Source organism: Nycticebus coucang, chromosome 14 (assembly GCF_027406575.1).
Source record: "Nycticebus coucang isolate mNycCou1 chromosome 14, mNycCou1.pri, whole genome shotgun sequence".
In the NCBI taxonomy this organism is placed as follows: domain Eukaryota; kingdom Metazoa; phylum Chordata; class Mammalia; order Primates; family Lorisidae; genus Nycticebus; species Nycticebus coucang.
In genome coordinates, this window is record NC_069793.1 from 82,418,123 (window position 1) to 82,441,360 (window position 23,238).

Consider the following 23,238-nt stretch of genomic DNA (forward strand, 5'->3'; position numbering starts at 1 on the left):
GGTATATTCCTAGGTATTTCATTTTCTTTGAAACTATGGTGAAGTGAGTTGTGTCCTTAAGTAGCTTCTTATCTTGACTGCCATTGGTGTATACAAAGGCAACTGATTTGTGGACATTGATTTTATATCCTGAGACATTACTGTATTTTTTGATGACTTCCAGGAGTCTTGCAGTTGAATCTTTGGGGTTCTCTGAGTATAAGATCATATCATCAGCAATGAGGGAGAGTTTGACCTCCTCTGCTCCCATTTGGATGCCCTTTATGTCCTTGTCTTGGCTAATTGTATTGGCTAGAACTTTCAGCACTACATTGAATAGTAATGGTGACAGAGGGCAACCTTGTCTGTTTCCAGTTCTAACAGGAAAAGCTTTCAGTTTTACTCCATTCAGTAAAATATTAGCTGTGGGTTTTTCATAGATAGTTTCAATCAGTTTCAGAAATGTGCCACCTATGCCTATACTCTTCAGCATTCTAGTTAGAAAAGGATGCTGGATTTTATCAAATGCTTTTTCTGCATCTATTGAGAGGATCATATGGTCTTTATTTTTGCTTCTGTTATTATGGTGGATAACATTTATGGACTTGTGTATGTTAAACCAGCCTTGCATCCCTGGAATGAAACCTACTTGATCACGATGTATGACTTTTTTGATGATAAGCTGTAATCCATTGGCTAGAAATGTGTTTAGAATTTTTGTGTGTATGTTCACTAGAGAAATTCATCTGAAGTTCTCCTTTTTGTTTGGGTCTTTTCCTTGTTTTGGTATCAGAGTGTTGTTTCTTTCATAGAATGTGTTGGGGAAGATTCCTTCCTCCTCAGTTTTTTTCAATAACTTCTGCAGTATGGGAATAAGCTTTTCCTTGAAGGTTTGATAGAATTCTGGTGTGAAGCCATCTGGACCAGGGCATTTTTTAGTTGGAAGCTTTTTTATTGTTTCTTTATCTCAGTGCATGAAATTGGTCTGTTCAAAAACTCTGTTTCTTCCTGGCTATGTCTAGGGAGAGGGTGTGATTCCAAATATTGATCCATTTCCTTCATATTGTCAAATTTCTGGGCATAGAGTTTCTGGTATTATTCAGAGATAATGTTTTGTATATCTGTGGCATCAGTTGTTATTTCCCCTTTATCATTTCTGATTGAGGTTACTAGAGATTTTACACTCTATTTCTAGTTAGTCTGGACAAAGGTTTATCTATTTTATTTATTTTTTTCAAGAAACCAATTCCTTCTTTCATTAATTTTCTGAATGATTTTTTTGTTTTCAATTTCATTAATCTGATTTAATTTTAGAGATTTCTTTTCTTCTACTGGGTTTAGGCTTAGATTGTTCTTCTTTTTCCAATTCTATAAGATGGCTTGTGAGTTTGTTGATGCGCTCTCTTTCTGTTTTTTGAATGTCGGCATCTGAAGTGATAAATTTTCCTCTCAAAACTGCTTTTGCAGTATCCCACAGGTTTTGGTATCTTGTGTCTTCATTGTTGTTATGCTCAAGGAAGTTAGTGATTTCCTGTTTTATTTCTTCCTGCACCCATGTGTCATTCAACAGAAGGTTGTTTAATTGCCATGCCTTCGTGTGGGGTTGAACGTTTTTGTTGGAGTTGAGTTCCACCTTTACTGCCTTGTGCTCTGAGAAGTTACAAGGAAAAATTTCAATTCTTTTGATTTTGTTGAGGTTTGTTTTGTGTCCTAAATTGTGTCCCCAAATTGTGATCAATTTTGGAGAATGTTCCATGGGGTGGTGAAAAGAATGTATATTCTTTATCTTTGGGATAGAGTGTTTTGTATGTGTCTATCAAGCACAGTTTTTCTAGGGTCTCATTTAAATCTTTTATATCTTTGTTTAATTTCTGTTTTGAGGTTCTTTTCAGCTCTGTAGATGGGTGTTAAAGTCCTCTGTTATTATGTTATGATAGGGTATCATCTTGCTTAGACTGAGTATGGTCTGTTTCAAGAATCTGGGAGCATTTAAATTGGGTGCATAAATATTTAGAATTGAAACGTCTTCTTGTTGTATTTTTCCCTTAACCAATATAAAGTGAGCATCTTTGTCTTTTTTGACTTTAGTTGGTTTAAATCTACATGTATTTGAAAATAAGATTGCAACTCCTCTTTTCTTCTGAATTCCATTTGCCTGACAAATTGTCTTCCAACCGTTAACTCGGAGTTTTAATTTGTCTTTTGAAGCTAGAGTGTTTCCTGCAGGCAACAAATGGATGGCTTGTGTTTTTTAATCCAGTCAGCCAATCTATACCTCTTCAGTGGGGAATTCAAGCCATTAACATTTATTGAGATAATTGATAAGTATGGTAGTGTTCTATTGATCTTATTTTATGAGAATCCATTGCTTAGTTTTATCTTTTGCATCAGAGTGGAAATTAGGTTCTGTCCTTTATTGCTGAGTTCTTAGTTTGCTGTTGGTTCATTGTGATGGTCAGTGTGTAGAACAGGTTGAAGTATTTCCTGTACAGCTGGTCTTGTGGAGAATTTCCTCAGTGTTTGTATATCAGTAAATGTTTTGATTTCTCCATCAATTTTAAAGCTTAGATTAGCAGGATATAGAATTCTGGGGTGGAAATTTTTCTGCTTAAGTAGATTAAAGGTAGATGACCATTGTCTTCTTGCTTGGAAATTTGATTAGAGAAGTCTGCAGTCACCCTGATAGATTTGCCCCTGTAGGTCAACTGGCGCTTACTCCTCGCAGCTTGCAGAATTTTTTCTTTTGTTTTGATTTTGTACGGTTCATCACAATGTGTCTTGGAGAAGCTTGGTTAGAATTGAGGTGACCTGTGGTCTCATATACCTCTGAGAGGAGTGTGTCAGAATCTTTGGTGATAATTGCGAAATTTTCTTTTATAATATTCTCTAGTATGGCTTCCATTCCCCTGGGGCATTTTTTCTTCCCCTTCTGGGATTCTTATAACTTGTATGTTTGAATGCTTCATAAAGTCCCTTAATTCTGTCAGTGAACATTCTGCTTTCTGTCTCTTCTTTTCTCCCTTTTTAACTATCTGAGTTATCTCAAGAGCTTTGTTCTCTACCTCTGAGATTCTTTCTTTTGCATGGTCTAACCTGTTGTTGATACTTGCTGTTGCATCTTTAAGTTCTTGAATTGACTGCTTCAGTTCCTTCAGCTCTGCTATATCCTTTCTATATTCTTCATATCATTCATGTGTTATTTGATTGTGTGTTTGGATTTCCTTTTGGTTATTTTACACTTTATCAGCAGTTTCCTATATTGTTTCCATCATTCCCTTCATTGTTTTCATCATCTGTATTCTGAATTCTCTTTCTGTTATTTCTAACATTTCTCTATAGGTGGAATCCTCTGTAGTAGCTACCTCACGGTTCCTTGTGGGGGTTGCTCTGGACCGGGTTTTCATGTTGCCAGGAGTTTTCTGGTGATTCTTCCTCATGAGTGATTTCTTTTATTTGTTTCCTTACCCTAATTTTGGTTTCACTTTCTCTTGCTCTTTAAGTTGCCATGCCTCTGGACCATAGTTTTGATGAGTCCTTTTGGTACAGGACCAGAAGGTTGAGAAGGTTGAAGAGCAAGAAGGGAAAAAAGTAAGAAAAGAAAAAGGTGAAAGGAGAGGGGGTGGATAAAAGGGAAATTGAGAAAAAGAAGAGAAGTACAGAAAGAAGGAGCAATATAGGTACTTTGACCCAACCTTAAGATCCCCCAACCTCTGAGGGTGTCGGGTTGGGTGGTTCCCTTGATGTCAGCAACTCTGTGCTAGCCTGTTCGGACACAGTATCCCACCTCCACCAAGTAGAGAAGAAAGACAAAAATGCTGTAAATCAAACCAAAACAAGCAAACAGAAAACTTTACAGGATAAAATTAGGGGAAAAACCAAATAATAGGGGTAGAAACACTAGCAAAAATGAAGTTCTAATTGTTGAGAAAGGCAACAATGGGAAACTATATTTAAACTAGAAAAATGAAGAAAGAAAAGAAAAGAAAAATCTATAGGGAAAATGTTGAAATTAAAAAACGAAACAACAACCAAAAATAAAAAAAAAAACCTCAAAACAAAGCAGGATATATATCTTGCTGAATATTGGAATATTTTCTGGGCAACAGGTGATCTTCTGGTATATGAGATGTTAATCACAATGCTGATACGCCTGTACGAGATGGAGACTGGAGGCCTCTGCTGATTTCTCAAACCCCACAAGGTAGAGAGTCTCAGCTGGAGAACCTAAATCTCTCTTCAGCCCACGTAAAAGGCACTTTAAACTGCTAAACTTGGCTAAGCAGAAGCTTGCCCAGGAAAGTGCTTATCACTGGGATCACTCCTGAAGTGGCTATCCACTTAACCAGTGTGCCAAAACTGGTCTCACTTATGCCCCTGAGGGCTAAGGCTGCAAGGCGTTTCAGGCCCCGCCCTTAGGGTGCTCAGCTAAATTACTAGCTCCTGCCCCATCCTTGCTCTACAACCCTGAGGGCGGAACTTGCTGGGGCACTTCTCCCACAATGGCTCTGCGTGGCCCACACCTGAACACTATTAGCTCCATCTGCCTTAGTGGCTCAGTCTGGGGCCCTAGACAACGCTTAAAGTGCTCTGCACTCTTGCCCAAGTTCTCCGAAGGTAGTTCAACTGAGTGCCAAGTCCAAAAAAACCAAAGCAGCTCACAGGTAAGGCCTTTCCAGTTTGCAATCTCAGTGCTACTGTACTTACAGCTGCCGGCAGGATTAGACCAAATGAACACAGGCAACCACTTGCCAGTTTTCCACTGCTTTTGTCCTACTCCTGGGGTCCAGACGTCTCTCTACGACTCCCTGTGTCCTCAAAGGGATGTTTATGGGCAGATCCCACCAGCCAGAAATACCTGGAGTCTTGTCTCCCCAGGCTCACTGTGCCCAGTTGCAAGGAAGCAGTTACTCGGCCGCCATCTTGCTGAGTCTCTCCAGGAAATACTTATTTTTAATAAGTTTTTTTTCCATGCACATCACAGCATCATTTCTATTGCTTTCGTCCTGTGTAGTGTCTGCTCTCTGTTGCCCTTTTGGGCCTGTCTTCTCTAATGACTCTTGTTCTCATCAGATTTAGCTCCTTTGTGCTTTATTTCTTCAACATCTCCTCTCTATTACTGAGATAATCTGAAAAATGAATATAACCAATGGATTTTTTATATCCTGCGGTGATAATGCCTACGTCTCTTTTTCTTTCATAGTAATCCTGCTTGAGCCTTCTGCAATACCAGTTATCTACTCTCAGAGCTATAAAATTCACAAGTTGTCATTCACACAAAACATATATGCATACTTTATTGAAGTAAGACAGTACGAATCTTGTCTAGTATCTATTCAAAATTATTTAAAATAAAAAAATTAGAAATATTTGCATACATTTATATGTAGCTAATTAGAGCTAGAAACTCAGAGGTAGATTAAAATGTCAAAGAAAACTTTTAGTACTGGAAATTGTTAATACCAAGAATGGTCTGCAGTCACTTAAGGGGAGATCACTTACGGGGGTTATGTTAGACTTCTAGGGCTGCCATAGAAAATAGTGTAGATTGGATGGCTTAAAGAGGAGAAATTTATTTGTTCACAGTTCTTGAGTCTAGAAGTCCAAGTTCAATGTGCTTTCTGGGTTGGTTTTTGGTTAGCCCTCTATTTCTGGCTATTTTCTATTTCTCATATACACTCATCCAATCCATGTATGTGAGGGTTTGGGGGTGGGCAGGGAAGAGAGAGGGAGAGAAAGAGAACACAAGACCGCACAAGAGCTCTCTCTGGTGTCTCTTCCTCTTTTTATAAAGATACCCATCCCAGCAGATTAGGGTTCGACTTACAAAACTTCATTTACCCTGAGCTCTCCCAAAAGAGTCTGTCTCCAAATACGGTGACCTTGGGGGTTAAGGCTTTAACATGGATTTCAGGGGAATACAATGATTCCATAACAGAAATTAATTGATCATCAATTTTGTTCACATATGTATACCAAAATGAAGTAATCAGGCAATAGTTATGTGTTGAAGCTTAGTCGGTATAAATAAACTGCTCTGATATTTTATAGTTTAATGGCATAGCAATCCAAAATGAGATTCACTATATTGTTAAAGACAGTGGGCAAACTTTTCTTCTATTCATTCATGCTTGCTTATTACTAAGTATCGAGTGTATATAAATGGGGAATTTATTTTTGTTCAGGTAGTTCTCAGCACATGTAAAGTTCTAGGTGCTAGTGAAATTTTTGAGGCAAAGTAATTAGTAATACTTTAATGTTTAGTTTTCATTAACAACTGGTCATTTTACCCGCTTTCCTTTATATAAAAGTGAAATCATATTCCACAAGTGCCAGTTTATATGTACTTTGGCGCCTAACTTGATTAAAATGAAGGAATATATATTTAGGAAGCTCAGACACTGAGAGAGAGTATAGCAGGAACCACCTGCTTTCCTCATGGGCATTTTCTATTAAAATATTAATCAGACTATTTGTGTTAAAGACAGAATTTCCATGTGAAGATTTTGGCTAACATACATACATGCCTCATTTTTGCCATGCCCTGTATTTAACACACTAAGAAGAGTATATCTGGAAAGACTCTTCAGAGTTTTGTTGCTTCTGCCCCCCAGTTAATCTGGTTTGTTGCTACTCATTAAATTTTGAAGTATGAGAAATCAAGTCATATCAGTTTCAATGTGCTTTGAGTATTGTGAGGACTTATTGTTAAAGATACTACCCTATTTTACTCCTAATCATCTTCCCATCACAACGATGTAGAGTTGTTCTGCACTGCTGAGTTACTGCTTGTTCATTTCATCCTAACTTGATGGATGGAGACAATAGCATTTAGACATGGTGTTTTAGAAATATCCTAGGGAGAGTTTTCCCTATGTTATTGTTTGTAGAATTTTCTTTTGAGAAGGCTTTAGATTTGTTCCGAACTGTGAGATACCTTTATAAGTAGACATCCAAAAATCTGCAAGTTAGAGGAGAGAAGTAAGTCTGTAATTCATGAGTGAATACAATCTATGTTTCTTTGGATCTTAACTATAAAGTCTATGTCCAATATGTCTATGTGTCCAATAATCTGCATTTTCAGGATCCTACCTTGGAATATAACCTAGAATAAGTATACATGCATGTTACTGATGTTTTAAAATAAAAACTAACATGAGTGTGTTCATAGAAGTAAGTGTTTAGAAGTAAGCTAAACCCCTGTTGCTATGCTAATTGCTACTAAAAAAGACTGTGGAAACATAAAAAGTGCTCTTTTGAGCAAGTTTAAGAAAACTTTATTCACTTTGTCTCAAACATTTTAATGATAGCTTCTGGAGAGAGAGAAAAAAATGAGAAGAAAAAACTAATTTTTCCTTTCATGACACTTTCTTTTGGAATTGATAATTTTAAGGTTGTAGACATATTTGAGATACTAAAATACCATATGAAGGTCACATCCTTCACTCTGAAACCTCCTAGTCTTCTTAGATGCAGGCATTATGAAGAATCAAGTAAGGTGGAGACTGTACTCAGATTTTGTGTTACATTATTTTGAGTTTATTTAGAAAGTTCAGGGAATACTTTCCTTTGGTAAGAGGATACTGAAGGGAAGTTGTGCTTGTAAACCTATTTATTAATATTTATATATGCATACTAAATATGACATCAGACTAATATTCTTTTAGGGGTGAAAGTTTATGCAAAGATTTCCAAATAATAGTGCCTAAAATTATGGTTTTGTCTTTAGACATAGAAAAATTGCCTTGTTGCATTTTAGATCAAATAGATCATATTCATCCTGAAAACTGGCCATATACAAATTTCATATCTAGTCTTGACCACATGAAACTTGAGTACAAAGCAGAAGAGAGATTTCCATGCTAGAGATAAGCTCTGTGAATCTTTCTGCTCTTTAATCACTCTAGAAGCCAAAACTAAGGGCTAATCCTAAATGAACTTAGTTTTACGGTTACACTACACTTCTGTTCCTCTGTTGATTCTAATTTCATTTTTACTGTTGGATTAAAACTAGCTAAGTAAGTTTCATTTGTGTCCTATTCCCATTAGAGACTGAACAAAGTTGATGTTTAATTTTTTAAAATATCAGTGGTGATTATTTAGTCCCTTAATACTCTTATTTATAAACTGTTGAAATACTTCTGTAGGTTTTTTTTGTAAAATTCTATGCAATGTGTGTAAAACTAATTGGTGATAAGCTAGATTCCAAGTCTGTCTGGTTGAGTCGGAAGGGAAAAAGCATAGAAAATTAAGTTTACTAATTAGGGATAAGCTAGATTCCAAGTCTGTCTGGTTGAGTCGAGAGGGGAAAAAGCATAGAAAATTAAGTTTTCTTCAGCTAACGCAACATAGCTGAGAAGGCTCGCAAGATCTATTGTTTCCTTGATGAAATAAACATTGGAAGCTTGAAAGGAAAATTCTTGTGTGTGGATTAATTTTGATAGATATCATTGAAAAGTTTAGGTTCTACAGTAAATTGTGTTGAAAAGCACTTCTACAGTTTATGTGATTTAGAATTCACTCACATATACTCCTTGTGCTTTAAAACTTCTTTCAATGTTCACTAGGGAAAACAAACAAACAAACAAAAAACAGATCAGGACTTTTCCTGACTGAAAGAATGGTAGTTAGTGTGAACTGAGTATTCAGAGTGGAACATGTAGCTTGGTAGAAAGGGTCAGAACCACATTAGTTATGAGCAGTACCTTGCTTAGTCAAGGACAGGTTTTCTCAAATCAGTTTTGGAATTAGCCCAAGGAACTGGGAGATGGCTGTGATGGGACAGGGCACTCCACCTGGGAGAATGTATCATGTACATGAGTAATGTATCCATTTGCTGTGTTTAACACAACAGTACGTATATCTTTATATATATCTGTATCTCCCTCTATTTTTTGTTGATGGCTCTTTTTTCTTGGATCATGTATTGGGATTGGACTGGCTGTCAGTGAATACCTAAAAAAAAAATACCGAATTTGGTTGGTGGGCAGCTCAGGCCTTTCGTTCCCAGAACAGTAGTGAGTGCACATTGTCTTACTGGCCACCTTGGTGAACAACCATCTTCACTCCAGTGGCCTTTCTTAAGTTGTGTTGAATGATGCAAATTTGAATTGCCATATTGCTATGTGCTGTTTGTATGTGGTCCTGCCATGACCTTTCTAAAGTAATCGGAGGCTTTTATTTATTTATTTTTTAATGTCTGTGAGAGAAAACCATAATATGACCCCTGGTTCTTACTCTTATTTAAGGTTGATGGGAATACCACCCTTTGTATGAAAATAATAAATTTACTACAAATTGTCTGTTTATAACAAGGAGGCTTCACTTAGGTGACTTGTCTACCTTGCCCTCCTGGAAACATAATATTTTTTCAGCTGTTACTTTGCCTTGAGTTCATACAGTGCCTTTTTCTTCCCCCTTTCATATGTTGAATGACATGTAAGGTTTTTTTTTTTTAATTTGAATCGAAAAAGTAACATATTTGGCAGTATTAACGTAAAGAATGGTCCTTATATAATTAGGTGTATAAGAGAATATTGGAAAACTGGCTCATGTAGCTTATCATCTCATCTCACTGTAGATGTGAACAAGTGAGGTTTTTAGTTTTTGTTTGTAATATTTAGATTTCTTATTTTAGAAATTAAAAAAAACATGCTTCTTTTGTTATTCTTCACTACAATAAATACTGTATCCTCAAAATATACTTCTGAGGATCATGGACGTTTCTTCTAACCTTGACTTGAATCTGATTCATTATGAGAATAATGAGTTCCTTGACACAGAGACTGTATCTAAACTTTTTGTTTTATATTCTGGGCATGAAAACAGTAACTGTTTCATAATTAAGGTAAATGGAATTTATAGAAGTTGTAAATATTTAATAGGCATTTAAAAAGTTTTTAAGAGAAGTCCATGACAGTTCATGGAATTTGGAATCTCACCTGGTTTCAAAACCTGGCTCAATCACACAACTATGTATGTCTTGCTAAAACTTCACCTGTGAAGTAGGGATAACAATCTCTACATTGTAGGGCAGTTTTGAGCATTACATGAAACTAAGCATGCTAAGGGTTTATTAATAATGTAACATGTAACATATGGTGACCATTCAATAACATCAGCAATTGATGATGTAACACTATTATTTAAATTATTATTGTACTGAACTCTGTGAGATTCTCCATTACTCCCTTGTTAAAAAGGACAGACGCTGCTTATAAAAATATATAGGAAACCTTAGGGGAATTATTCCTACCTTGGAATCACAGTGGCCACTAAACCATCATTAATAAGAATAATATATATTTTCTTTGGCAATGTATAATCTGTCAATACTGCCATCCAGTAAACTTCTCATTTTACACATTATGCTTATACATTATGATTTTTATTTTCTAGAAGTTTTATTTTCTTTTTCTATTTTCCCTTTTTCTAACTTTTTGAGCTATGGAGTTCATTCAGTTACGATAACTTTTAAACATTTCTTTGCTACTTATAATTTCTTGGTTTGGCATTGATTGACAGACACATGCAGATACCACAATAATAGAACAAAAGTCAAGAGTGGAGAAATAGAAATATACTATTGGAAGCTCCTTATATGTTAAGTGGTATAATTGAATGTAGTGGTAGTATCTGAACATAGACTGTAACAATTTAAAGATGTATACTGTAAACTCTAAAACAAACACAAAAATAAGCCAGCAAAGGAAAGAAAAGAGAATCATAAAAAACCCTCAGTTTGTCCAAATTTGAAAAAAAGAAGAAAAAAGAAATAAGAGACAAATAGAAAAGTAAACAGCAAGATGGTGGGTGTAAATCTAAACATACCAAATAATCACATTAAGTGTAAATAGTCTAAATACCACAAGTAAGAGACAGATTTATCAGATTGGCTAAAAAGAAATAGTTATTTACTGCCTATGAGAAATGCACTTCAAATACAAACTCCCCAATCAGTTAAAACTAACACTGAACAAAAGAAAGTTGGAGGTAATGTTAGACAAATAATAAGAGAATGTTACAAACTGCTTTTTGCATGCGATGAATATGATTATCCTGATTATGATGGTGATTTTATAGTTGTAGCCTATATCAAAACATTTGGATGGGCTTGGTGACTCATACCTATAATCTTAGCACTGTGGGAGGCAGAGATGGGAGGATTCCTTAAGCTCCGGAGTTCAAGTCCAGCCTGAGCAAACATGAGACCCCCTCTCTACAAAAAAATAGAAAAAATTAGTCAGGCCTGGGCTACCCCTGTAGTCCCAGGTATTTGGGATGTTGAGGCAGGAAGATCGCTTTGGGCATAGGAGTTTGAGTGCATATTTGCATGAAAATACTTTAACTTTGTTAAAGTTGCACTGATAAACCAGCAGAGTTAAAAAAAAAAAAAAAAAAAAACACTTTAGAAACCTTAGTTAGCCTAAAATGAAATCCTTTCTTTGCCATTTTTAATTAAAATAACATTAAGTGTATTTTATGGTAAGTTCCAATCTTTCTCGATAAAATCTGAAGTCCTTCCAGTGGCTGTCTGTATGTTTTCTCTTATCCCCCCATGTCTCTGCTGACATAGTCTCTGTTTCCTTAACTACTTTGCATAAAATAATTCCCGGCTTGGTGCATGACAAGGAATCCCAGCACTTTGGGAGGCTGAGGTGGGAAGATTACTGCAGGCCAGGAATGTACAACATTGGCAGACCCCATTTCTACAAAAAAATAGGGGAAAAAAGTAGTTGGGCCTGGTGTGCTTGCCCAACTTCTTAAGAGGCCGAACTGGGAGGATCACTTAATTCTAGAAATTTGAGGCTGCAGCAAACTCCTACCAAGCCACTTTACTCTATCCTGGGCAACAGAGTGAGACAAAAAAACAAACGATCAAACAAATAATTCCTACTTTCCTATATTTTTATTTCCTTCTTCTATCCCATTTTCCTCCAAAATTCTTACCACCATCTGATAAACTATAGAGGGTGCCAAAAAATGTATACACATTTTAAGAAAGGAAAAAAACTGTATTAAAATCATAATACTCAAGTCATGTTTGATTTCTGCAATTACAAGGAGTGCTCAAACCTGTAATCCTAGTACTGTGTTCATCTTTTTTATCTATAGTTTGAAACACAGGAACAATATTCATTATTTAACTGCATATTTGCATGAGACTTTGGACATATATATTGAGTATAAAATTTTAGTATAATTTTTTCCTTTCCAGAAATGTATATACATTTTCTTGGCACTCTTTGTGTATTTTTTTAAAATATCTTTTCTGACCTGGTTAGAAGATAAGTTCCAGGGAAAGGGAGACAGAGTCTTGCTTTGTCGTCCCCGGTAGAGTGCAGTGGCACAGTCATATTTCATTGCAATCTCAAACTTCTGTGCTCAAGTGATCCTCCTCCCTCAAACATTTTGAGGAGAAGAGATTTTGGACATATATATTGAGTATAAAATTTTAATACAATTTTTTCCTTTCCAGAAGTGTATATACATTTTCTTGGCACTCTTTGTGTATTTTTTTTTTTTATATCTTTTCTCACCTGATTAGAAGATAAGTTCCAGGGAAAGGACTTTGTGTATTATTGTAAGTTCTAAAATAGTGCCCGCACATAGTTCAATAAATATTTATTGAATGAGTTGCTTAATTAGACTGCAAAATCTCTTTTTGATTTATTTCTGTTTGTAAAGACTTTCATGTCTCCCCCTGGGGGCTGGGGGTTGAGAGGGATCCTCTCTAGGGACCCTTTTTCCCTCACTGGGGCAATGTGTCCGACTTGGTCCCGCTACCCAAATGCCCCTATGGAGGGGACTTCCTGGGTTTTGACAGGGGAGGCTACTATCAGAAGGGATCTTTTACCTTCAGACACAGTCTATCTGCATGTTGTAGAGTTTTATTATTCAAAAAAATGTCATTTATGTCTGGCTTTGCTGGCTTCATGAAGATCAGTGAAACTTACCCATTGATTGAATTGGACAGTGTGAGGAAGAAGAAAGACCGGAAGTGTATTCAGTCTTGCTTGAGGTGTTGCCATGCAGCAAGAAGCAGAGAGATGCAGAGTTAGAGCCAGAAGGCCTGACATGACTCTATATGTACCTAAAGCTCGAAGGGGTCCAGTTCTCCTTAAGGCAGATGATGAGGCAAAAAGCTCTGGTTTGCCTAACTCTGTGGTGAAAGAAGAACAAAAAGAAGGCTGTCTGTCTCAAAAGGAGATCTTTAGAGACAAAGCTGAGGTCCTGATAGAAAGGAGCATAATCGTAGGGAAGGAAAGAAATCATCAGCAAAATTAAGAAAAGACATATGCCTTCAAAAAAGAAATGAAGATAGAGTTTGTATTAAGAGAGAAACTACAGAATCCAAAGAAATACTATCCTGGAGACATCAGCAAAGAGCCTCAAATACTGGGATTGCATCTAATTTACCTGTACAGAGACATTTTAAACCAAAGAAGGTGGAGTGTTTGGGTGTTGAAACCCCAGACACGAGAGGATGCTTCTATCACAGTTTTGTTCAGAAATTAGTGAGGCTCAGGTTCTAAGCAAACCATTTCAAGATGTTGAGTTCTGTGATTTCAGTAGGCACAAACTAAGTGGGGGAAACATTTGAAGATAAAGATTTGGAAAGCAGAATTACCGGTGATGCCAAGGTTGTGGAGATACTGTCCCAGTCTCCTAGAGTTTTTAGTTCTGTATTAAAACCTAAGAATATGATTGCAATGGTAAAAACTAAGCTCTGATTCTAGAATTGTACAAGGCATATAGACATCAGATGGAATGTTGAAATGTAGCAGAGAAGATATGGCTGCTCTTTCTGTTCCTAGATGTCCAGATAGAGTCATTGATCAAACCTATGTAGATTTTGAATCTGAGAATGTAGGTGATACAGCTGGTATCACAGGTTTCATCTTGTGTCAGAAAGGTAAAGATTCCATTCCTGAGACTAGGAGTCACATCTCTCATAAAATGTCTATAGTCAGCAAATTAAAGACCACAAATGGCATCGTTGATCCAATTATGTTTAAAGAGTTATGAGAAGAATGACAACATTGCTGATGAGTTATGTATAAAGTGTGAACCTTCTGGAACAGATATAGATAATGGACTTAAGAGTTAGGTGACATTACCAGTAAAACGTGTATGATGGACATTACAGATGCCTTATGTGACCATATAACTGACGGCAGCCCTTATGTGGTTGTAGTTAGAATAGCTAATAAGACCTGTAATGATACAAGTAGTTTCTCAAAACATAGAGCAATGAGTACAGATGCAGGTCACTTTATGTAGCTGGACGTGGGAATGACACTGAAAATTCTAGCAATTTGACTGCTTGCTCATGTATTTATGCTCAGAGTATTTCATCTAGTTGTACAGAGCCAACAGGAAAGTTGACAGAGAGCCTGTCAGATTGTGCTTCTTCCTTACCTGTAAAGAAGATTACCGATGGTAATTGTAACGCTTTTTTGGACTCTGAACTCAGCATGTTGAATGGGACAAAATTGCTTTCAGACAGTGCCTTGGGCAATGATCTGGATAGTACTGATGATATAACAGAGACATTGTGTGAACTAAGAACTTCTGAAGAGTTTAAAACAAAAGAGCAAGATAACTCAGAGAATAGAGAATTTGGTGTATCCTTTCCTGATAGAGAATCATTGTCTATGGAAACATCCTTAGAACTGAAGCTGCTGAAACTTCTCCCCTGGAGGAAAGTACTGCTCCTGAGGAGAGCTGGGAGTCTTTGTTTAATGACGATGGTGATTGCCTGGATCCATGTCTTCCACAAGAGTTATCAGGGAATATAAAGAACAGGGAAAACATCGGGAGCCTAGATTTGATGATTACAACCACGACGCCCCTGATATTGACCTCAGTGACTGTGAATTCCCACATGACATTGGAATTATGACTTCTCCCAAGAATGTTGTACTGAAGACCTTCTGTGGGTTTTCTGCAGTTATGAGAAAAAAGGATTTGATATTAAATGGGTGGATGATACACACACGCTAGGAGTATTTTCTAGTCCAGTTACAGCTCGTGATGCGCTAGGTATGAAACACACTTCCGTGAAGATCCGGCCCTTGTCACAGGCTACAAGAGCAGCCAAGGCCAAAGCTAGAGCTTATGCTGAGTTCCTCCAGCCAGCAAAGGAGCGTCCTGAGGCTTCAGCAGCCCTAGCCAGAAAGTTAGTCATCAGTGCCCTGGGGTTCGAAGTAAGCAAAGCGAAATAGAATGGGAAGCAGGGCTCAAGACACTGCAAGAAGCCTGAGAGGGAAAATGGTTAGAACCCAAGCAACAGGAAGACATCTGCAGTTTGAACTTGAGAGACCAAACTGCGGTTTGAACATAATGAAAGGGATAATTCCATACATCAGAAGATGTTTCCGTAGTCTTCACATAAGAAGATTCCTTCCACAGCTCTGTGTACACGCAGATGTTATGAAGTCATCAAGACAAGGACTGGTATTGAAGGAAGATACACTCCTGTCTTCACTCTAAATGGCAGTGCTTTGGAATTGCCCTACTGTGGTGGGCATAGTATTGAGCCACCAGCTAGTAAGAAACATGGAAGATGTGACTGCCAAGAGTACTCTTGATAGGGAAAGTCATGTTAGCGTGGGTCACACTACCACATGTTTAAAAACAAATACACCACAGAGGATTCAGACCTGCAATGATGGGAGCTTTAGGCCCTGCAAAGACAGAGATGTCCTTACCTGACAAAATGGAGAACAGCAGTATGGGAAGCAGGGGAGGGGACAGGCAGGGAGTAATTAGTACAGAGAGACAGAACGGTGTCTGGTGTACTTGGCATACACGGAATCTACACTGCCGGTGCCAGAACTCTGAAGTTGGTGAGCTGCAGCAGATGTGGCCATTTAGACCCCAGAGTTTGTACTGAGCTCAGTGCCCAGGGCTGCTCCAGCTGCACACAGTGGGCAAGCCAGATTCATTCCTCCCAGTAGGCTGGCCTTGAGAGCTGCGTGCCAGTTCCAGTTTAAGCAGTTAAATCATGTTGGAAGAGGGAGACATTAAAGCCCATTTTATGGAAAAAGAAAAAGGACTTTCATGTCTCAAACTTCTGTTGTATAAAAAAGTGATGTTCAGTTATCATTATTGATGATTTTGAGAGAGTTCAAAGGGGCTGCTTGTTTAAAAATAAGTTCTCCAGATTTATGCTCTGAGTTAAATTTTTATACTTACATTACTTTTGTGGGTAACAAAAGATAAAAATAATCTGCTCAGTGCCTGGTGGTTTTATAAGCAACATTTCATTGACTCTTCCTAGCATTTCGAAGTGAGATATTATTATCCTCAGTTTATAGATAAGGGCTCTAACTAAGGCTTAGAGGAAATTATAAAAAACATCTAAATTCAAACAGAATTAGGATTTAAACCCAGATCTACCTTACTCTGAAACTTGAGTTCTTAAAACATTGTACTTTCCCCCAGTTTCAAGTTATATTTCTAAGGATAAGTATCAATTTAAAATGAGCACAGATAGGCTTGGTATACTATTAGGATAGAGCATAGCAACATTTTGAGAAGAGACTTTAGACATTTTCTTTAGAGAAGGTTGGAGAGTATTGGAAAGATTTGTGGGACACTTGCAGCGGTTCTTAACCTGTGAATCGTGACCTACAGGAACTGTATTAAAGGGCTGCAGCATTAGGAAGGTTGAGAACCACTGCTTTAGAGAGAGGCTTTTGAGTGTGATCTGCCAGAAAGACATTGATGATGATGGGAAAGAAAAGCAGGAAGGATTGACATCTGAGAAGGATAGCATTGCCCCAAGGGGATAGAATGATAGGGAAATAAAAGATTTAGTTTCATGATTCGGTTTTGGTTGACAAATGATAACTAGTAAATGAATTTACTAGGACTTTAATTTATAATAGATTAATCAATGGCTAAAAATTATTTGACATGATTTATGTCTCCAAAGTGGTGAAATGAACCTGACACATCATGGATAAGATAATTTTTTTTTTATAAGAAGATCTTTTTTAATTTTTTTTTTTTTATTGTTGGAGATTCATTGAGGGTACAATAAACCAGGTTACACTGATTGCATTTGTTAGGTAAAGTCCCTCTTGCAATCATGTCTTGTCCCCAGAAGGTGGCACACACCAAGGCCACACCCCCTCCCTCCATCCCTCTCTGCTTTTCCTCCCCCCATGACCTTAATTGTCATTAATTGTCCTCATATCAAAATTGAGTACATAGGATTCATGCTTCTCCATTCTTGTGGTGCTTTACTAAGAATAATGTCTTCCACTTCCATCCAGGTTGATACGAAGGGGATAAGATAATTTTAAGTCAGGGGAAAAGAGAGAGCAGAAAGGAAAGAGGGAGCTAATGAGAGAGGGAGAGGAGGAGAGTGAGTATGTTTTTATTAGAGAAAGAGATTTATATATATAAAATATATGATCTTCATTTATATTAATTGCTACCAACCCTCTTTTGCTTTGTGTGTTTATCTTGGTTTGTGTATATTTCTGAGTCATTCATGTTATATTTATGAGCTAACATGGCAAACTTATCAAGCTTGATTTGTAATAGCAAAACTGTTATACTTTCCTCAAGTTGACCAGAAATTATTTTTGTTGGAAATAGCAAAACACTGTTTTACACCATTTTCGTTTCTGTTATTCTTTTGGTTAGCCTGTTACAGTAGAAAGAGAGTTCTCTTTTAGTTTATGACATGAGGCCATTGGCAAATTTTGTGTTTAATTTACATTATTGTTGTTAAGGTAAGAGAGCATTTTACAGAGCTCCCAGTCAGGATGGGGATTCTGGATTCCCTCCATATACCGTTTTAGTAGCTGTGTTTGTTATGTTTTGAGGAGATCTTCTTCAATTCAGATTTATTGTATGTTCTTATACCTTTTTTTAGGGCAATATTTTAATAGCTTGTCTATATTCCACAAAGGATGCTTCTATTTTTAGGAGGTTTTCTTACTGATTAGAATTGGGTGACAATTGTACTGTATTTAACATTTAAAAAGTCTGATTATCTTGATAGAATAGTTAATAAACTTTCTGATTTATTCGCTGCCTTGATTATATAAAAGCTATCATTCTTGTTTTTTAATTACGTGCTTCTTTGGGCATTCTAGCAGACAAGTTAAAAAATTGGCTGTTCCGTTTTTGAACTTTATCATCCTTCTATGGAGTCTGTGTAATTTGTGTGTCTTTGTATGTGTTTGTGTATAATATATACATGTATTACATATAATTCGTGCAGTTTGTTATTACCTTAACGTGACTTTTATAAAAGGTAGAGAATATGATATGTACACGCTTAATTTTGTATACCCTTTTATTATTTCAGGCACACGGTTTAATAATGGGTATTTTGTTGTTATAAGTTCCTCAGATGATGACATCAGTGTTCTTCTTGCAAGTAATGTATTTTGTTCTTTCTATAGGTGCTTTTGTTCTGCATCACAGCTGCCATGTACATGTTCTTTTTCAGGTATGTTCTGTTATACCTATTTATTTTAATACCAAAAATAGTATCCTTTTGTAATTTGTCAACCATGAAGCTAAAGTATTCCTGAAATAATTACCTTTTATAAGTGGTATATGTTCTTTTCTCTAGAGTAGCCAGAGGTAAATCACTACTCCTCCATGAATAAAGAAAAAGAGAAGGAAGGAAGATTTTCTTTTTTTCCCCCTCCAAATTCTACCAGTGGGTTCATAAGTAGGGTGTATCAATTAATAGCAATCAAATTCTGGTAACTGAATTTTTGGATTTGTCAACTGATTTTAGGGATTTTTCACTGTCCTTATAAAATAGTCAACATTTTAAATTTAGGTGAGAAAAAGTTGTCACTTTTTCAATCTAAACCTTCTGCACAGATACCTGTTTGGTCTTAATGTCAAAGTTATATTTTTCTTTGACGTTGAATCTCCGAGCAGTATGGAGGGGGTATCAGGATGGCTCAAGATGTAAATGCTTAGTAACAAGGCTATCTGTCTTCTTCAGAAAACCACAGCAGGAAGGGAACATGATTTTTATTTAGAGAGAGTTCACTTCTTCATTCCCTTCATTTTCAGTGATACCAATCACCATATGTTGCTGTGTATAATGTATATTTTTTGCCCAAAATTTTAAGGGGAATATAAGGATGCGAATTATACATAGGTAATACTCTCAGAATGGTGGAGCCAAGGCATTCCTGGGAGCTCATAGCCCTCCCACTCTCCCCGCTCCCCCCAGGGTCCAGTCTGGGAGGATCTAGGATCCTGGGGGAGCAGCCACCCAGGGCTCAGATCAAGAGTGGGGGAAGTGGCAGGGCTGGGTAGGTGGACTGCTGCCATGTGGGGCTAGGGCCAAGACCCAAGAAATGAGGAGCCCCATGCAAGCCCAGGGACTGGTCTGGCTGTCTGGACCATGCAGCTTCAGAAGTAACTCCCCTCATCCCGCTGGGCATGAATTCACCTTGTTCACTGTGTCTGACTGGGAGGGAGGGAAGGGTTCCTGGGAGAGTCAGTGAGAGGGAAGGGGCAGCCTTCACAGAGTAGGCAGCTGTGGGGAAGGTGATGTGATTTACATGTTTATCAGGGCGCATCAGCCTTCCCCAGATGTGTTTCTCCCCCAGAGAGTCAGCTACATTTTCTGGTGTTTTCATGAAAGTTTGGGCCAAAAACATGGGTGAACATTATATTAAGGAGTCCATTTTTCACGGCAAAATGGGGTAATTCTCATTTATTTCACTCTCATAGCTCTCATTTGTAGATTTTTACATTTTTTTTCTGAATCTAGACAGAATTCAATCTTAGCAGGAGGGAGCAGACATTTAATACTTTTGCACTTAAGTGACAAATGCAAGTATGGATTTTTAATCAGATACATTTGGTAGATATATCTACAAAAGAAAGACAATTCAAACCATACTTGAATTCTTTTTTTTTTTAAGCTTATTTCTTTTTATTGCTGAGTAGTATTCTACAGTGTGGATATTTAAACATTCACCCGTTATTTAGCCATTTGTCTATTGAGAGACATTTTGGCTGCTTCCAGTTTTGGGATATTAAAAATTAAGACATTAGAAACACAGTGACAAATGCCCTCAGTTTTCCTCTATCTCAGAATATGTTCATTTGCCCTTCATTTTGGAATGACATTATCGCTGGATATAGAATTTTTGGTTAACAGTTCTTTCTTCACTTGAAGAAAACCAGCATGCCACTCCCTTTTTGCCTCCAAGGTTTCTGAATTGAGTGTTATTTAAAATATTTTATTATAATAATTATTATTATTTTTATTGTTGGGGATTCATTGAGAGTACAGTAAACCAGATTACAATGATTGCATTTGTTAGGCAAAGTCCCTCTTGCAATTGTCTCTTGCCCCCAAAAGGTATGGCACACACCAAGGCCCCACCCCCCTCCCTCCTTCCCTCTCTCTCCTCTTCCTTTCCTCACCCTTCTCTCCTTCTTTCTCTCTCTGCTCTCACCTACCCCACCCCCACCATGACCTTAATTGTCATTAATTGTCCTCATATCAAAATTGAGTACATAGGATTCATGCTTCACCATTCTTATGATGCTTTACTAAGAATAATGTCTTCCACTTCCATCCAGGTTAATACAAAGGCTGTAAAGTCTCCATTTTTTTAATGGCTGAATAGTATTCCATGATGTACATTACACAACAGCTTGTTAATCCATTCTGGGTTGGTGGGCATTTAGGCTGTTTCCACATTTTGGCGATTGTAAATTGAGCTGCAATAAACAGTCTAGTGCAAAGTGTCCTTATGATAAAAGGATTTTTTTCCATCTGGGTAGATGCCCAGTAATGGGATTGCAGGATCAAATGGGAGGTCTAGCTTGAGTGCTTTCAGGTTTCTCCATACTTCCTTCCAGAAAGGTTGTACCAGTTTGCAGTCCCACCAGCAGTGTAAAAGTGTTCTCTTCTCTCCACATCCACGCCAGCATCTGCAGTTTTGAGATTTTGTGATGTGGGCCATTCTCACTGGGGTTAGATGGTATCTCAGGGTTGTTTCGATTTGCATTTCTCTAATAGATAGGGATGATGAACATTTTTTCATATGTTTGTTAGCCATTCCTCTGTCTTCTTTCTTTCTTTATTTTTTTTTTGGGGGGGGGGATTTTTTTGGCCGGGGCTGGGTTTGGGCCTGCCACCTCCGGCATATGGGACCGGCGCCCTACTTGTTGAGCCACAGGCACTGCCCCCTCTGTCTTCTTGAGAAGGTTCTATTCATGTTTCTTGCCCATTGATATATGGGATTGTTGGATTTTTCATGTGGATCAATTTGAGTTCTCTATAGATACTACTTAACAAGCTTTTGTCTGATATAAAATATGCAAATATCCTTTCCCATTGTGTAGGTTGTCTATTTGCTTTGGTTGTTGTCTCCTTAGCTGTACAGAAGCTTTTCAGTTTAATTAAGTCCCATTTGTTTATTTTTGTTGTTACAATTACCACAGCAGTCTTCTTCATGAAGTTTTTCCATAGGCCAATATCTTCCAGTGTTTTTCCTATGCTTTCTTTGAGGATTTTTATTGTTTCATGCCTTAAATTTTAAGTCCTTTATCCATCTTGAATCAATTTTTGTGAGTGGAGAAAGGTGTGGGTCCAGTTCCAGTCTTTTACATGTGGATATCCAGTTCTCCCAACACCATTTACTGAATAGGGAGTCTTTCCCCCAAGGTATGTTCTTGTTTGGTTTATCAAAGATTAGGTGGTTATAAGATGTTAGTTTCATTTCCTGATTTTCTGTTTGATTCCACGTGTCTATGTCTCTATTTTTATGCCAGTACCATGCTGTCTTGATGACTGTCGCTTTGTAGTACAGCCTAAAATCTGGTATGGTAATGCCCCCAGCTTTATTTTTATTACTAAGAACTGCCTTAGCTATATGGGGTTTTTTTCTGGTCCCATACAAAATGCAGAATCATTTTTTCCAGATCTTGAAAGTAGGATGTTGGTGTTTAATATGAATGGCATTGAATAGGTAGATTGCTTTGGGAAGTATAGACATTTTAACAATGTTGATTCTGCCCATCCATGAGCATGGTTTGTTCTTGCTTTTGTTAAAATCCTCTGCTATTTCCTTTCTGAGGATTTCATAATTTTCTTTATACAGGTCCTTCACCTCCTTTGTTAGTTATATTCCTAGTTATTTCATTTTCTTTGAAACTATGGTGAAGGGAGTTGTGTCCTTAATTAGCTTTTGATCTTGACTGTCATTGGCATATACAAAGGCTACTGACTTTCGGAGATTGATTTTATATCCTGAGACATTACTGTATTTTTTGATGACTTCCAGGAGTCTTGTGGTTGTGTCTTTGGGATTCTCTAAATATAAGATCATGTCATCAGCAAAGAGGGAGAGTTTGACCTCCTCTGCTCCCATTTGGATTCCCTTTACTTCTTTGTCTTGCCTAATTGTATTGGCTAGAACTTCCCCCACTATGTTGAATAGTAAAGGTAACAGAGGACAACCTTGTCTGGTACAAGTTCTAAGAGGAAAAGCTTTCAGTTTTACTCCAGTAAAATATTAGCTGTGGGTGTGTCATATATAGCTTCAGTCAGTTTCAGAAATGTGCCAGCTATGCCTATACTCTTCAGTGTTCTAATTAGAAAAGGATGCTGGATTTTATCGAATGCTTTTTCTGCATCTATTGAGAGGATCATATGGTCTTTATTTTTGTATCTGTTATTATGGTGGATAATGTTTATGGACTTGCATATGTTAAACCAGCCTTGCATCCTGGGATGAAACCTACTTGATCATGATGTATGACTTTTTTAATGGTAAGCTGTGATCTATTGGCTAGGATTTTATTGAGAATTTTTGCATCTATATTCATTAGTGAAATTGGTCTGAAGTTCTCCTTTTTAGTTGGGTCCTTTCCTCGTTTTGGTATCAGGGTGTTGTTTGCTTCATAAAACATGTTGGGGAAGATTCCTTCATCCTCAATTTTTTGGAATAATTTCTGCAGTATAGGAATAAGCTATTCCTTGAATTCTATTTTATAGAATTCTGGTGTGAAGCCATCTGGACCAGGGCATTTTTTTGTTGGAAGCTTTTTTATTGTTTCTTTAATCTCAGTGCTTGAAATAGGTCTGTTCAGGGGAGCTCTAGTTCTTCCTGGCTAAGTTGAGGGAGAGAGTGTGATTCCAAATATTGATGAATTTCCTTCACATTGTCAAATTTCTGGGCACAGAGGTTCTGGTAGTATTCATAGATGATCTCTTGTATCTCTGTGGGATCAATTGTTTTTTTCCCT

At 37.3% G+C, this 23,238-nt stretch overlaps 1 protein-coding gene and 1 pseudogene across 3 annotated transcripts in view; both read left to right on the forward strand.

Moving 5' to 3' along the window:
• Window positions 1–23,238, forward strand: part of TMEM135 (transmembrane protein 135) — a 278,178-nt gene that overhangs the window by 179,788 nt on the left and 75,152 nt on the right. For all 3 annotated transcript variants that reach the window (XM_053561128.1, XM_053561129.1, XM_053561130.1), the window contains exon 6: window positions 18,405–18,451. In XM_053561128.1, coding sequence (XP_053417103.1) covers window positions 18,405–18,451 — 47 coding nt within the window. The remainder of the gene's footprint in view (window positions 1–18,404; window positions 18,452–23,238) is intronic.
• LOC128564973 (coiled-coil domain-containing protein R3HCC1L-like) lies at window positions 13,006–15,316 on the forward strand (annotated as a pseudogene).